Source organism: Brachypodium distachyon, chromosome 4 (assembly GCF_000005505.3).
Source record: "Brachypodium distachyon strain Bd21 chromosome 4, Brachypodium_distachyon_v3.0, whole genome shotgun sequence".
NCBI lineage: Eukaryota > Viridiplantae > Streptophyta > Magnoliopsida > Poales > Poaceae > Brachypodium > Brachypodium distachyon.
In genome coordinates, this window is record NC_016134.3 from 47,544,048 (window position 1) to 47,560,382 (window position 16,335).

Below are 16,335 nucleotides of genomic sequence, written 5' to 3' on the forward strand. Positions count from 1 at the left end.
TCAAAGGCAAATTTGGGTTTCAGATTGATAAAGAAGATGAATCCATGGAAGCAACAGTAAACACGGAAGAAATGGAACGGAATTACATTTATGTGCATACGGCCATGTATACATGTGGGCGACTGAAGAAAGACAGCAATCAGCGGAACTGTCGTCTCGATCTGCAACCCACGAGCCAGTGTGATGTGGACCTGAGCTCACTCCGGCCGGTCCACGGGATGGTGATTACTTTGATGGTGGAGTTAATCCGGCACATTCATTGCTTCAAATCTGAAATCCTAACCTACGGATGATCTTGCACGCGTCCCCGGTAGTTTCTTGGCTCTCTGATGATCCCCAATTAAGGCTCTTAACAACCCCCATGAATGAATGAATGGATGGATGAAGGGAGGAAGATGAAAGTAGCTGGAGATGGTCGGTCACATGGCCGGAGATGGGGACGGAGAGAAGCAGGCGAACAAAGACAAAGAAAGCGAGATCTCAAGGGAAAGCGACGAGGATCGTACAACGTATATATCATCAATCTGACGACCTACTCTGTACTATACATCTCTCCATCCTTGTACATTTTATCTGTATCTTCTGTAGCATGGATCGATTACAGTAGGCAGCTACCTACACATTTTCTTCTTCTGAACCTGGGATTTCTTTGCAAAAAAAAGGGGATGGTTCAGAATTAAATTTTCGCATAAAGGCTTTAACTTACTGCAACTAATGTACTCCAACTGTAGCAGCTTTGTTACTCCTCCTTACTTTTCTGTTTCTAAATGCCTACGCATATGTTTTTTTTACAGATAAAATAAGCAAGAGGATTATTGCTTTGACTGATGATTAGTGCTAACAAGGCCGTCAAAAGAAACAGCCATCTTCCATGTTCACATACTTTGGTCTTCCCCTTTCTTCGTAGCTTATTTTATTCATGCTTGTTGTTTTTTCCTGTTGATTAAAAAAGACTCAAATGAACCTGCTTGGCGAGTGAGTGACACACAGGACTGGGAAAGCATCCAAAGGTGGTCTAGTAGTAAAGCAAAAGATTAAGTAAGAAAGCAGCCGAGAGGGAGTAGACATCGAGAGGGAAGAGAGGCCGGAGGTGGTCGGCTCGGCTGCTCCTGCTCCACTCCACAGTCTCCACTTCACTCCACAGTCTCCACTTCACTCCAAACTCGACGCAGGGCACGCTGGGAGCCATTCTTCTCACTCTCTGCAGCCAGCCAGTCAGTTACGCGTAGCGCTCTCCAAGAAAACCGCCTCCGTCCGCTTCCTCCTCCTCCGAACCCCCACACGCTTAGCTTAATGCCAACCAAACTAAGCATTTACGAGTACTCCTAATCACCAGCGGCAGCAGAGAAGCAAAGCCAGGGGAGGACGACGCTGAGGAGGAGGAGGAGGAGGCACTGCGCGTGCGTACTATGAAGGGCCACCACTTGGCTTCGGCTCCGGCGGCCAAGCGCCGGTGCTCCGGCATGGCGGCAGCCGTGCCGGCGCTCGTCCTCTGCTCCGTCCTCCTCCCGCTCGCCTTCCTCCTCGGCCTCCACCGCACCGGTAATTATAATCCCCCGCCGCCCGTCAATCTTCTTCTTCTCACCTTGCCCGTTCGAGTTGCATCCTCGCCCTCTCGGATCTGTGATGATTTGATTCCGCGTGATGTTTGCAGGGTACGGATCGGAGGAGCGCGCTGCCGTCGTCATCAGCACCGTGAGATTCCTCCGCCGCAAAGCCTTTTTTTTTTCTGTCTGCTGCTGCATTCGTGTAGAATTTTGTGAATCTTCTGACGAATTCCTCTGCTGCGTGCGTTTAGGAGCTGGGCATCGGGAAGCACAAGCATCTGGATGGTGGGGGCTTGACGAAGCACAAGCTGCTCAAGGTACTCTGCTTAATTCCACGCCTTCATTCTGGATTCCCCGAGAAAGAAAAAAGATTGCAGCTTTGCATCCCATCATCTCTGCGCACAATGTGGTGTGGATTTTTGTGAGCAATTTTTGCGAGGAAAAGAGGATTGTTTTTGTCTTTCTTTCTGAGCACCGTGCCCAAATTTACCGCGATTCTCCCTGGGTGGTAAGGTGGTTCAGCAATGTAAAAGAGGAAATTTTACATTTTTTTAATCGGGGAGTTCAATCATGCGATGCGCGTGTGGGGTGCGTGTTTTCGTGGAGGGTGTGCTGTGCTGCTTGCTGACGGCTTCGCACCCTACCTACCCGCTTCCTCAGGAGAGGGGATTCAGTTGCTATCCTGGTGCGTGGCACCACACGATTCTTATTTTTTTTTTTTGCTTTGACGATGTCACTGATGAATGGACTCAAGCTGACGCTGTGCTGGGTCTGACGATGCTCAATTTCGTCGTGTACATTGTAGGATTCCAATGAACATTGATTGCCTCCTCTTCTGTTTTTTTTTTGTTTGTCCTTCTCTATGTTCAGTGGTAGTAACTCTGCACTGGAAGTGTGAGTCTATTGCATCACAAGTCATGCCAAATAGAGGAATCAATCTGTGCACACTGGTGTGCAGTTGTGTGCACAGCTACTTAAACGACTCACCACTGCAAAATTGATATTTTCTGGTTTGGTTATCATTAGGATTTATGAACTGGGATATCATGTCAAACTGTTTTCCAACTTCTCCTTCTTGTGTGTAAGCAGGATGTTTCCAAGAACGAGATTTCAGGCAAGAAACCAAGTAGATCAAAGTCAAGGAATCTTTCTGCCAAGTCGAAATCAAAGCTCAAGGGTGAGCTACAAAATGACACCACTAAAAGTAGAGGTAAGCAATATGGTGCGGGGCCAGATTTCGCATGCTGCTTGTTCTACTTTGTTAAGTAGGAACTTACAAGACAATTTCAGTGTCCTCCTTAATGTTTACAATGGTGTTTCAGGACCTCATACACAGAGAAGGTACCAGCTAAAGGACTTGTCATTGAGATCAATGGTAAGAGACAATTTATTTTCCACTCATACATTGTCACATATTTTAGGTCGCTCTGTTTTCAGCAATAGTACAAGAGAGCATAGAGGAGAGGAATAATGAGTTCAGGGCTTATTTAGTCCCAAGTTATTTGGCTAATTCTTTGACGCCAACCAATTCTGAAGTTGTACGAGCATGTATCTGGATATATGAATTTTAGAAAGATAGTGGCACAATATTTTCAGGTGTTGGTGTAGAATGTGTGCCCTGTGATAATCTGTGCTTAAAATAGTCAATATTTTGTACTTCAGAACTATTGTAATCTTCTACCGTAGAACACTCAATTTATTTTCTGACAGGATACTACTGTTGGTGTGGAGGAGAACCAAGGTCAGGAAGTAGCAAATGAGGAGAATCCCAAGTCCTGTGAGCTTGAATATGGAAGCTACTGCCTCTGGTCTGTTGAGCACAAGGAAGTGATGAAAGATGCTATTGTGAAGAGGCTTAAAGACCAACTTTTTATGGCAAGAGCTCATTATCCAAGTATAGCAAAATTGAAGCACCAAGAAAGATTTACACGGGAACTAAAGCAAAATATTCAAGAACATGAGCGCATGCTCAGTGACACCATTTCAGATGCTGATCTTCCACGATTGTGAGTTTTATCTTAGTGAAAAATATTAGCTGCTTCTTTCATTTAATAAAGCTTACATGCCAGACTAACATGCACATTAGCTATTTAAGGACTGCTTTCCTTTTTTTATATGCTGCACTGAATATTTACTGAATCTAATACTAGCCAGGCTGGTGCCTGCAGAACTATGGCTTATATTCGACCCATGTATTGTCTGATAACTCCATTTGGAATTTGTATGGAGGCATGAAACTTGTTGTTAGTTTTACTAAACGCCACTCCTCTCTTTACAATTCTTCACTGTTTGCATCTCTACATGTGGATAACATTCTTTCACTCTTGGATATACATATTATATATCTAATTTAAGGGATAGTGCTATCATACCTTTGTTATTGTGTCATCTCAAAATTCCAGAATCATGTTTGTTTACTTTGTCTGTTGATTATATTTGAAGGTAACAGCTACTTATTGTTTTCAGTTTTGCAAAGAAGCTAGAGAAAATGGAGCACACGATTGAAAGAGCCAAGTCTTGTGAAGTAGGTTGCTCCAATGTTGAACGGAAACTTAGGCAACTACTAGATATAACTGAAGATGAGGCTTATTTTCATACAAGGCAGAGTGCATTTCTCTATCATCTCGGGGCGCAGACTATGCCGAAAACTCACCATTGCCTGAACATGAGATTGACACTAGAGTTTTTTAAATCCACATCTATTCAGAAGGACCAGTTAAGTACGCAGAGACTTGAAGACCCTGCCTTCCATCACTATGTAATGTTTACCAGGAATGTACTTGCAGCTTCAACGACTATTAACTCAACTGTCATGAACTCCAAGGTATATTTCTTTCCAATTTACTGAATTTTACGATGAATTTATCTCAGTGCTAACTTCTGTCCTGTGACCTTTCAGGATTCTGGTAGTGTTGTTTTCCATCTGTTCACTGATGTGCAGAATTTTTATGCGATGAAGCATTGGTTTGACAGAAATTCATATCTGGAGGCTATTGTTCATGTAAGTAACATTGAGGATCACCAGAAGCTCTCCAAGGGTGTTGAATCTATTGAGATGCAACAGTTATGGCCTACAGAGGAATTTCGTGTCACATTTCGTAATCACTCGCAACCTTTCCAGAGGCAGATGAAAACTGAGTACATCTCTGTTTTTGGCCATTCACATTTCTTCCTGCCTGATCTTCTTCCTAGCTTGAATAGGGTAGTTGTTCTAGATGACGATGTGATTGTCCAGAAAGACTTGTCATCTCTGTGGAAGCTCAATATGGGAGATAAAGTGATAGGTGCTGTACAGTTCTGTGGAGTTAGATTAGGTCAGTTGAAAGCTTATACAGAGGAACACAATTTCGACACTGATTCATGTGTGTGGTTCTCTGGTCTGAATGTCATTGAATTAGAAAAATGGAGGGATCTCGGCGTTGCTAGCTTGCACGATCAATTTCTCCAAAAGGTCAGTAATACCTGCCATTCCTCTTATAGTCCTATCAAAATTCGGCAGAAAACTGTACACGGTTGTTAATTTGTTGTCATACAAAGAACTTAAAGTTCAATCCTAGGACTATCCTTTCCCTATGATCTCTTTGGTCCTAATTACTTGTGGAATACAAAACTTATCTATTGTGTTACCTTTTTCTTTTGTAGTTACAGAAGGACAGTCTGGTATCACATCGACTTAAAGCTCTCCCTAGAGGTTTACTTGCCTTTCAAGATCTGATATATCCTTTGAAAGATTCGTGGGTTCAATCAGGTCTTGGATATGATTATGGAATTACTCGTAGTGATATAGAAAAGGCAGCTACTGTGCACTACAATGGTGTCATGAAACCTTGGCTTGATCTGGGGATTCATGAATATGAGAGCTACTGGAGGAAGTATATGACCAACGGGGAGAGATTCATGACAGAATGCAATATACATTAATAGCAGTGACATGAAATGCAACACACACTGCATATGTGGGGATCTGAAGCGGCAGACATCACGAACTTGCTTGAAAAAAATGGATTGCGAGAAGAAACTGGATGCAGACTTTATGATAAATCTACACCTCCGCGTCAATTCCAGGCAGAATGCTTCCTGCCAAAAAAATTATCAGTTTTACAGCTTGGAGGTCAGAAGCACAGTAGCATGAAACCAATTTGTTATAGAGTCAGATGAGTATCTTCATTTTCAGTCTGGGAATTGCAAAAGTGCAGTTCCTTGCTGACCATTTTTTGTATAAATTCTTTTGTGCTACTCTTTTTGCCCATTGTGCAAGAGCTACACCGAGGGACACCAATGTTGGCTGCGGCACGGCGTGTACAGACAATAAATGCCTCAGCCTGCAAGAATTTGCATATCATTCTTCGCCGCAAGGATGGCAATTGTTATTCTGGGATGTTTATCTCCATTGATGACATGATAAATGGATATCTGTTTGGCGATGTCGTGTATCTTAACATTATGGGAAACATTATCTCTATGTTGTGCATTCCCAATCTGTTATGTAAGAGAAATTTAAGAACTCACATGGTTGGTCCTTGGAAGGGCCGTTTTGTTGTGGTTGAAATTACAGTCGTACATCATAAATTTGATATGGATAAGAACACATTACACATGGAGCTATATCAGCTTTAAATTCCAAAGGTAGAAAGCCATAATGACATAATGACAATGGCATGTCATTTACATTTATCTTCAGTAAGGCTCTAAGCATAATCTGTGAGGTGATTTGTGGCTTTCTGTAAAGAACACTTTGGTAGCTGGTAATATATCTTTTTCTGTAAAAGTAAGGTTAAGGGTGACTATTCTACAAACTGTGACAGCGCAAGTGAGAAATTCAAGTTCTGGTGCTACAAGTCATGAAGGCTAGATACCATGAGAATAATGACCTTCCAGGGGACACTTGCAATGCTTCTGCAACTCCAGGTACCTCTCCATATCAAACCTATGCTTGGCGCAAAGCTTTCTCCTCCTCGACAAGAAGAGCCTCTCCATGAAGTCCTGGTAAGTCGGGTCCCTCGACGTCACCAGGAAATAGGTGTAGCTGACAAGCAGCCCGGACGTGGTCGTGAAGAACGCGACCGGCTCCATCACGTCCCACGAGAGCTCCCAGAATGTGAGGCGGAAGAAGAGGCCGATTTGGGACATGAAGAACCCTAGGCCGGACCAAAGGATGCACCGGACCTGCTTGTGCGCGACCTTGTCGATATCTTCCTTCTTTTCCTGCATCTGCTTGAACTCTTCTTTCCTTGGGTCATCCTCTAGTTCCAGTGCAAGCGGCACGGCTCTTCTAACCAGATCCACAACCTGTAAAAAATGGTGAACGATACATTGATAAACCTTCAGACAGAAAGTTTTACTTCACACATCAAGGCTGCATTTGTGGCATCTTGTATACATAATAATAAAAATCTTTGAATCTTGTCAAACACGTCGGTATGTTAACCATGTGTAACTGACTGGTCGTCATCTAAAAGAGGACATACAAATGTTGCTTCACAGCAGCAGAAAGCAACAGAAACAGTCTCAAACTAATCACGCAGTCAGTCCTTGTGGATAGATTTAAGGTTTTGTGACTTTATAGCCCACAACTCAAAGAACAAAGTAATAAAGTTCATATCAGGTGGATGCTTAGATGTTTTAAGTCGAGTGCACGTCACCTTCAAAAGGAATACAACAATCCCCTTTTCTTGATTTAGAGAGAGAGCATCCTATGGTCTTCTAGTTCTGACCGATGACCAGTGACTGAAGAGCACAGTGTTTATGGACTGTTAATGGAAACCTCTTACTTCCTACTCCACATTGTGGTTTGATTAACAACAGTGAAGTCCATCTACATCTCGATTATATGTTGTTTTCCTAAAGCTGCAGCGATACTTGCCTCTCATCTCAGTAAAATACTTAAATCCAATCTTAGGAGTTCTCACCGTTTCACCATCCATTAGGTTATGGATAATGTAACCGTAAACCACAAGTGAACACATTTGGCCCATGTAAACAGTGAAGGCTTCCAATATCATCTGATCCATTTAGTACCAAAATGTTTCTCTTTCCCAATTTTAAACAAAAATGCCACAATTAGTCAAAACAAAATTGCACTATAAGTTATCAGGTTTTTACCAACCCATGGGGGTCAATGCTAAAAAAAAGATGAAGATTTTTACCAGTTTATTTTTACTATCTTTTAACTGAAACATATTCTACTGACGCAGTTAACAGCGGTAAATCCTCCATTCCACAGACCGTGACTAACCGTGTACTGCAATCTCTGATAAACATTTCAAAGACAATTCCAGGAGCAGGTAATTCTCTCCATGTCGTCGACGAGGTAGTATCTGAGAAAGCAAAGAAATGAAGGAGCGAAATAAGGATGTGACCACCTTGTCCGGGTGGAGGTAGGCCTTGTCCCGGAAGAGCAGGAGGACGCCGGCGTCGTCCATGGCGCGCGCGAGCGCCTCCGCCTCGCCGAGCGTCCGCGCCGCGCCGGCCTCCACGCACGCCTCCAGGAGCTCCCCGTACCCAACCGCCTCCCGCCCCGCCACCAGCCGCCGCTTCAGCGCCTCCACCGCCACCAGCCGCACCAGCCGCCGCGCCTCCACCGCCGTCACCGGCGGCTCCACCGCCACCCTCTTCCCCGCCCCCGCCCCCGCCGGCCGCGGCGAGAAGAGGCGGCGCAGCGGGCCGGCCGGTGCCGGGGGCGACGGCGCGCCTAGGCGGAGGCGGGAGGCGGCTGCGCGCCACATGGTGATCGGTGGAGTGGAGCGGAGGCCGCCGGGATCGAAGACGATGGGGTTCCGCGGGTTTAAAACGCTCGGAGATTTGGGGAACCTTTGGTTGCTTTCTCCGATCTCCATTCTCTTCTGATGTTGGTGGCTTCGCGGCAGGGCAAAGAATCCCTAGGGGAGGGAAAGGTGTTTGAAAAATATTAAATCATCGTTGTGGAGCACGATGGGCCCATCAGTATTTTTGAGAATAGCCCATGAATCCGGCCCCGGTTGTAATTGAAGTCCTTCTTGTCTATGTCCAGAAGAAGAGTTTGTTCGAGAGGAGGAAGGCCGGCCCCACTTCATCTGAAAGCTCGGCCCAAACGATCATTTTAACAACTTGATGTGAATCAACCCTAGCCCAATGCCCAAAAAAAAAACACGTGGTTGGTCCAATGTTGTTTCACCCCTCGTTTTAATACAGTAGTACAAAATTCGACTTCTTATTTTGCAACAAATTTCCAGAAAATGAACTCAATGTGGACCCGTGTGATCGTTCTTTTTTTCTTTCCTTTTCTTTGCGCGAAGTCATAGAAGGGAAATTCGTCAAACGTAACAACGAAAATGTAAGCACAAACAGGGTACTGTTTTCTTTCTAGAAATTGGACGGATCATCATCGTCCAATAACAAGTCTCTTTGTCATAATATGGTGCATGAATGCAACTGAAGTGTGTTTATACGACGCCTGATGCAGAAACCGGCTTAAGGTGAAAGTGAACGCAGAGATACTTACATCATGTCAGCAGGGAAATTTACTCTGGGAGTCACCAATTTAACTTGACAGCATTTGGTGCATAATGTTGTCAAGTATGCTTTTATTTGCTCTGGGAGTAGTTAACCTAATTAAAATAGTGAAGCAAAGGGAAGACGACAGGCTCGCATTCGTCAATTCAAAGTGCATCTTCTCAATTCAATTGGATTTAACGACAATTTTCGACAATTGATTTAGGAGATGGACATGTTTATCAATTCTGTTGGTCAGGGAGCAAAATATTCCTCGCATTCCATGGCATCGTCGCGGCAGCTAGCAGCAGTAACAAAATTCTTGCTGTGCTCAATACTCCTGCTGCTAGTACTTTACTCCAGCATCAGTAATAACTCCTCTCCAACGACCGGCAAGTTATTGCTGCGCAGAGCAAGCAGGAGCAGCAGAGGCGGTTTAAAATTTGTTCTGTGTAGTAGTACGTTGAACTGAAATGAATGCCCATGAATTGATCTATCTACCCTACTGTACCGACTCCCTCCGATTTGGCTGCTGCTCCTTTTCCCATTTAAACGTGACACGACACTTGAAGCCAGGCCCCAATGGCCCATGCCAACATTATTCATGCAAAGGACGAGGACAGCACACGAACCAATTTGAATCCTGTACCACTATTGTGTCTCTCCATTCCATCATTGGAGAATATGGCCACATCTCTCATTCCTGCCTAGATCACCATTGAAATGGCTTTGATCTGCTGTCAAGAGAGGCAGAGATCAAGTCACAAACTCACAATTACAATTTACAAAGGCATCAAAATCTTCTGCATCAGGTGGACCAAGCAAAGGCAAAGCCAAAGCGCATGCAATTTTCTCTCCGGACTGGAAATAGATCCGGCACGTCCAACAACCACGCCCGGCCGCCATCATTCGCTCCACATCTTTTCTGCAAAGGCCACAGAAGCAATGCAATGGCTAGATGGCTCAGTGCCTTTCCAAGCTGCTGAGTGCTGACCTCCCTTCTCCTTCCCCGGTAGAGTAGGAAGAGCACACACAAGAGAACAAGAAGAAGCAGGGGGTAGGGCAGAGGCCTCTGGCTTTCTGTTGTGTGATAGGGACCAGTCACTGGGGCCTTTGGGACACTCAACCAAAAAGAAGAGAGAGATGCATAGATAGATTGGAGGAGATGAGGACCCATCATCATGCAATTGGCACAGCCAGCAACATATGATTAATTTTGCTGATTTCATTTCCACCTAGTGTTTCACTCTCTCTCTAGTCTGATGATCTGATCTGGCACCCAAACTCTATCACATCCACCCCCATAAAGAGTAGGGAGCAGTTTGTGAATCATCATCAGAGAGAGAGAGAGAGAGAGAGGATAATGCTAGCTCTGGCTTGGCACATGACATGAGGGTTGGAGCTGATGTCTTGCTAGCAAGCAAGATTTGGATGAGTGACCCACATTGGAAATGTGACTAGGAAGAAAGCATTTAAGAGATGGATGGGGTGGTACTGCTCCTGCTGCTGCTAGCAGTAAAGATAGCAATTGCATTTATTTATTATGCATATATGTAGCACAACATGTGGAAGGAATAAATGTTGGATTGTGAAGACAACAAATTCTCTTTTATAAATTTTTTTAATAGTGGGGTCAGGTTTATTTCTTTTATTAAAGATAAAACATGAATTACAGTATACAGTGGACTAACTACATGGCTATAGTACTAGTAGACATAGAGGACCACCAAGCCATGGAAAAATAAGCAAGTTGTTATGATATCTTTTTATTAAAAAAAACCAACGGGCAACTTTGATTTGCTGAAGCCTGAACATATACTATAATTAAACATGACAGCTGCAGACAAGTCCAAAGCAAATTAAACAATGCCCAAGGAACCAGTTTGAGCTGGATATATAAGACAAGAAGAAGAGTAAAAAGGGGAATTAGCAAAGTAATGGAGTGGGATTGCCTGACGGTGACGGTGAGCTTTGTGGAATGTGACATGGGTGGAAAACAATAGTCAAAAGAAAAAAAGGGTCCAAAAGCTGAAGATGCAAAATCCCTATTTACTAAGGTGTGCATGAAGCTAGTGATCTCAATCTCAAGGATGGGAAAAAAAAGGTGAGAGCGATGTTAAAGTTAAACCAATGCATATCCACCAGAGGCAAGCATGGACGTTTGAGATGAGGCACCATGAAGAGATGGATAGCTTTGACTGATGCAGGATGGATATCTGAAATCTGAATGAGTGGTGAAAATTGCAAGGATTGGGTCGGCAGCAACTACCATTGAGGATGGTCTTAATTAGGACGTGCCCTTTGATTGTTTGATCAAGGACTTCATACTCATTTAGGACAATGCCAGCTGCGGTGTCTCAACATGGATTAAGTAAAAACATGACAGAAATAAAGAAAGTAGCCAAATTGGGCAGAATGGTAGTAGTGGTAGTAAATTCAGTTGAGAATGATCTGAAGCAAAGCAAAGGCTACCATGGAACAAAGTAAGCTGAGCATTAGTGAGGGCCTACCTAGCTAGCTGGAGTAGCTACTAACCACTATGGAGAGATCCAGCAACTAATTAGTGATCAGATTGTTTTTCCTTTTCATCCGAATTTCGAGCAGCTAAATCAACAAGAGGCAAAAGAAACTAGGCAGCTGCCTGCGTGCATACTCCCTAAAACTAACCAAGTGTAAGAACTAGCAGAGCAGCAGTAAACAACTCAGCTAAAAATGCAGCAGATCGATGGAGCTCATCTCTAGAACGAAGGCTCATCCTTCTTCTTCTTCTTCTTCTTCTTCTTCTTCTTCTTCTTCTTCCTTAGCGCGCAGAAGAGGAAGGCGTGGTCTGGACCATGGGGCGCCAGGCAGAGGCTGTCAGCAAGCAGAGGTCCTTCCATCCGAGCTTGAGCGCGCCGTTCTCCTCGACGAGCGTGTAGCCGTCGGAGGGGAACATGCCGAGCAGCAGCGCCGCCTGCGCCGCGGCGCTGCCGGCGAGCGACGCCGGGCCGAACCCGGAGCGGGCCAGCTTGTCGCGCCAGCTGCCGACGAACTTGGCGTCGCCGGTGCGGGCCGGCCCGCCGACGGCGAGCACGTTGCGGATCTCCCGCGATAGCAGCTGCTGCTCCACGACGTGCCGCTCGGGACTGTCCTCGCCGTAGCTGGCGTCCAGCGAGTCGAAGAGCGCCGAGTAGTAGTGGATGGCTTCCACGAACCGCGCCAGGAAGGAGCCCGAGTGGCTCAGGTCCTGCTCCACCATTGTCACCACCTTCGGCGCCAACCTGAGATAGATCAAGGGATTCATGTCAGTACAACAATTCATTCCTTCAATTAGTGAAGCAATCAGTAATAACTGATTATTATCAGTGGTATCTACTCTGATGACAGTGATTTCGAGTTTTAATAATGAAGCAGCATGCATGAGTGGCGCTCTGAACAAGAAAGTGGAATCCGAATCCTTTTTATATAGTTCGAAAAGTTAGCCATGATGATGATGGCGAGCTTTACGGCGATCCACAAGCCAAAATGGAAGCGAAATCTCGGATCACCAAAGACCCATGGGTGGAACTGGGATCGGCAAAGCACAAGCAGAAAGTTGCGAGCCTTTCTAATCCTAAAAAGGTTGCCCATAATGACAAACTTTTAGCGCCCCAAATCGCAACCCTCTGTAATTTTTTTACCACGCCTGTCCTTGAAACCAAAGTAGCAAACCCAAAATGCAGTACATGTACGAGTACCATACTGCCAATTGATGCTTGACTTGTCGTGGTCGTATCGTATGTCGTACGAGTAGTATTGGTGAAGGAAGGAAGGAAGGGAGAAAGGAAATGCAGCAGGAGCAGGCTGGAAAGTTGGCATGATGCCAATGCCAAGGAGAGTTGACAACAACGGAAGCAGTAAAGCAGGAGGAGTACCTCTGGATGAGCCCCAGCGTGTTGGCGTCGTTCCCGGTGACGTCGTAGAGCGAGTGGTGGAGCCAATGCACGGCAACAGCCTCGCGCCGCCTTCCCACCCCTCCTCCGCCGCCGCCGCCGCCATTAAGCAGCTTCTCCGGGTCAAGGTTCCCGGCCTTATCAGCGACAGCACAGAACTCGAACGGCAGCCCAAGCGTGTCCGCGAAATCCGACAGCCTCTTCCCGGTGGCCTCGAGCGCGTCCATGGAAGCTCCGAGCCCGGTGAGCCGGACCCTGGGCGGCCCGCCGGGGCGAGAAGCGAGGATGTGGAACAGCCCCGGCCATTGCAGCCCCTGCATGATGTCGAGGTCGATTATGTGCACCCGGTCCTCCCGCTCGAACGCCTCCTGGATGGCCTGGTTGGCGGTGAAGTGGGAGAACTTGACGAAGGGGCTGATGCCGTTGAAGACCTGGAACGCCGCCGCGATCTTGCGCCCGCCGGTGATGGAGGCGGCCGCGGAGTGGGGCGGGAGCGGCGCGTAGAGGCCGAGGCAGGAGGTGACGAGGCGGGCGGAGACGGCTTCTGCGAAGTAGGCGGCGACGCGTTGGGTTGAGGTGCCGAAGGGCGTGGCGAGCTCAGCGATCTCGAGGAGGGCCGACTGGGCGTCGTCGAGGTTGTCGGCGTTGACGGATTCCGCGCACTGGAGGAGGAGGGTTAGGAGGTGGAGACCTTCCTCGTCCCGCTGCTTCCGGAGTTGCGTCTCGCGGCGGGACTTGGCGGCGGCTTGCGCGGCGGCGGCGGTTTGTTCTGGGGTTGGGGGTGGGGGTTGTTTTGGGGATTCGGGTTGTGGAGGTGGGGAGGAGATGAGCTTGTCGGGGGGCGGCGGCGGGGGGGGAGGGAGTGCCGCCGCCGGCGGAGAGACGGGGAGAGATTGGAGAGAGGGGTGGGGAGGGGGGAGGTCGGAGGCGGCGGGGGAGAGGAGGGAGCGGAGGCGGAGCTCGAGGAGGGAGGCGAGGGCGGGGTTGCAGGGGTGGATGATCTCGCGGACGTTGTGGATGAGCTGCGCCACGGAGACGCCGCCGCCGCCATGGCCGGCGTGGCAGCTGCCGATGATGTCGCGGATGATGCCGTCCACGAACGCCGTCGTCGCCGCCACGCCACCCGGGTTGGCCGCCGCCACGTCCATGTGGTGCTGCTGCTCCTGCTGGTGTTGCTGGTGCTGGAAGGGAGTCGGCGGGGGCAGGAGCTGGGTGGGGAGCGCGGGGAGCTGGGCGGTGGGGAGCTGCTGCTGCTGCTGTGGTGGCGCGGCGGCGTTGGCGGCGGCGAGGACGTCGGAGAGGTCCCCGGTGACGTGTCTCCGCGGCGGGGGGAGGTTGTCCATGTCGGGCGCCGGGCGCTTGCGGACCATGGCGGCGGCGGCGTGCTGGTGGTGATCTAGCAGGTGGTGGTGGAGGAAGGCGGTGGAGTCGGAGGCATGGGAAGGAGGATAAGAAGAAGAAGAAGATGAAGAGGGGAAGAAGAGGGAGCCCATGTCATGTGTGTGTGGCTAGGAGAAACGCCAAGGGGAAGCCGCCGCGGCGCGCATGGCGAGCGGATCGGAGCGGGGAGCGGCCGTAGTAGATTGAATTGTTTGTGGTTTGGCGCCGCGCGCGGTGGCTGCCGGTGGAGTAAGTAGGAGGAGGAGGGAGTAAAGGGGAAGAAGCCGACGGGAAGAGGAACAAGAGAGTAAGCACAAGAGCACTGGCAAGCCGGGGGTGGTTTAATTAGAGCGGGGGACATCCGGGGGGCTAATTTATGGGCGTCCAGGAGGAGTCGGTCAGTAGGTTTTCTTCTTTCTTTTGTTCTTCTTCCTTATTTTTATACCGTACTACTTCTCACAGGTTTATTATTACAGTGACTCTACCATTTTCGATCTACGAACAATGGGAAGAAATCCAACGAAATCATTTTCTTTATAAATCCAACTCAATCATTTTTTTTCTCTTCTTTCCTCCATCATCTGTGCTGAGCCTTTGTAGCAGCTTCTTCTTCTCTTCCTTCGAGCGTGCATGAGCCGTCATCTCTTTCTTGCCGGACGGAGTACTTTGCCACCTCGTCGATCGCGTCCGGTCGCTGTGGAATTAATCGACTCTTCCCCGGAAACTCGCGTCGCCGTCTCGATCAGCAGAACAGTACGGGCGGCGTGCCGTTGCGATCGACAACTCGCTTTGACTCTTGTTGGCCCCACACGTCAGACGAGAGCCTTAGGCTAAGCTAGCTAGCTGTTGACTCCTGAGCCTCCTTTGCTTCTCCGGCCTCCTCGACATATATCCCGAGGACCCATTTGGCACTGGCTATCCATCCCCTCCATTAATTACACTCACGCGGCACGAATGCACGAGAGCTGCCCTAGCCGGTACTGTCTCTCTGCCTGAGTCAGGGAGTGAGCATTGATTGAGGGCGTGCTTCACTCGCTCGGCTGAGATGCTGCATCTGCTCTGCATGCACGCTGTGAGGCGCAGCCGCTGTTTGGGCTTTCGGACCGGCGCTGTCAAGCTTATGCCTCTGCTCCATTCCTTTTGTAATCTTGCCCATTATATTTTGTGCTGCATTCGCATCAATGCTCCCGTCCGTCTGCACCACCGTCGCCACAAGTGAAAAGAATGAACAGTTGGAAGCAGTGGAGTTAAGTTGGAGCAGTACACTGCGTGCGTGACGGACATCACCGCCTGCTTTGATAGCCCAACAAAAATAAAACGTGCACCCGGCCGCGCCTGTAAAACAAAAATTCGTGCTGTACGTGCTTAAATATTTTTAGCAAAACATTGTCCACACTTTTCCTTCATTTTTTTTTCCCTTTTCGTGTGTGTCTGGACTCGACGATGTCAGTCAGAAACATGAAAGAGAGAAAAGTTAGGTTACATAGCATTCCGAGCCCTTGGATGAATATCCAATGGTCTAAAAACCCTGGTCGATTAAATAGACAATCTTAAAAAAAACGCTTTGGCACAAGCGTTTCTTTCTTTTTCCTCTAAAAAAAACTCTTCACGGTTTTTCCTCAAACTTTAAAACCGCCTTCCTGAAACTGGGCCGTGAACTTCTGAAACCGTTCAAATTTAAGAGATCGAGCACACAAAAAAATCAAGAGAATACCTATGCAGCTACACTTTCCTACTACTACGTGCTCCAACGTTGTGTCGAAACTCTGCGGTTCAGGATTCTCGGAAAGCATCGAGAGGTTCGAGCCAAAGAGGTCAACGCCATGATGGCATGATGCTGACAGCTGTGCTAGTAGCCGTAGCCATCACTCCAGATTGACAAGAGCCTTTGATTAGTCTCCTCTCTAGTACACTGTATTATCGTTAGCTTCACAAGCTGCTAATCATGTCTGGAAAATTAAAGGAACTTTTTACTGGTTGTATAGTGCACTGTTAAGCTAGGAGTATTTTATTTTTATACTACTGTT

The 16,335-nt window shown here is 47.5% G+C and overlaps 3 protein-coding genes across 3 annotated transcripts; 1 reads left to right on the top strand and 2 right to left on the bottom strand.

Moving 5' to 3' along the window:
• The first annotated feature begins 1,068 nt into the window (after positions 1–1,068).
• On the top strand, positions 1,069–6,055 carry LOC100823522 (probable galacturonosyltransferase 7). The gene is made up of 9 exons (XM_003578958.4): positions 1,069–1,542; positions 1,655–1,695; positions 1,799–1,864; positions 2,637–2,757; positions 2,870–2,922; positions 3,258–3,553; positions 4,014–4,371; positions 4,447–4,998; positions 5,190–6,055. Exons 1-9 carry the CDS (start codon positions 1,410–1,412, stop codon positions 5,466–5,468), a joined length of 1,899 nt encoding a protein of 632 aa, XP_003579006.1. The 5' UTR covers positions 1,069–1,409; the 3' UTR covers positions 5,469–6,055.
• A 50-nt stretch (positions 6,056–6,105) lies between these two features.
• On the bottom strand, positions 6,106–8,472 carry LOC100833313 (calcium uniporter protein 5, mitochondrial). Its single transcript, XM_024455104.1, has 2 exons — positions 7,910–8,472; positions 6,106–6,836 (listed from the first exon to the last, which is right to left on the bottom strand). Exons 1-2 carry the CDS (start codon positions 8,381–8,383, stop codon positions 6,396–6,398), a joined length of 915 nt encoding a protein of 304 aa, XP_024310872.1. The 5' UTR covers positions 8,384–8,472; the 3' UTR covers positions 6,106–6,395.
• A 2,936-nt stretch (positions 8,473–11,408) lies between these two features.
• LOC100833621 (protein SCARECROW) lies at positions 11,409–14,663 on the bottom strand. The gene is made up of 2 exons (XM_010241247.2): positions 12,911–14,663; positions 11,409–12,277 (listed from the first exon to the last, which is right to left on the bottom strand). Exons 1-2 carry the CDS (start codon positions 14,419–14,421, stop codon positions 11,818–11,820), a joined length of 1,971 nt encoding a protein of 656 aa, XP_010239549.2. The 5' UTR covers positions 14,422–14,663; the 3' UTR covers positions 11,409–11,817.
• Positions 14,664–16,335: the final 1,672 nt, after the last annotated feature.

Excerpts from the sequence above, each read along its gene's own strand:
- LOC100823522 (XM_003578958.4), top strand. The coding sequence starts at position 1,410 with ATGAAGGGCCACCACTTGGCTTCGGCTCCGGCGGCCAAGCGCCGGTGC. Across the intron at positions 3,554-4,013 it reads GATGCTGATCTTCCACGATT|TTTTGCAAAGAAGCTAGAGA; the intron begins GTGAGTTTTATC and ends TATTGTTTTCAG. Across the intron at positions 4,999-5,189 it reads ACGATCAATTTCTCCAAAAG|TTACAGAAGGACAGTCTGGT; the intron begins GTCAGTAATACC and ends TTTCTTTTGTAG.
- LOC100833313 (XM_024455104.1), bottom strand. The coding sequence starts at position 8,383 with ATGGAGATCGGAGAAAGCAACCAAAGGTTCCCCAAATCTCCGAGCGTT. Across the intron at positions 6,837-7,909 it reads CCTACCTCCACCCGGACAAG|GTTGTGGATCTGGTTAGAAG; the intron begins GTGGTCACATCC and ends CATTTTTTACAG.
- LOC100833621 (XM_010241247.2), bottom strand. The coding sequence starts at position 14,421 with ATGGGCTCCCTCTTCTTCCCCTCTTCATCTTCTTCTTCTTCTTATCCT. Across the intron at positions 12,278-12,910 it reads ACGCTGGGGCTCATCCAGAG|GTTGGCGCCGAAGGTGGTGA; the intron begins GTACTCCTCCTG and ends GATCTATCTCAG.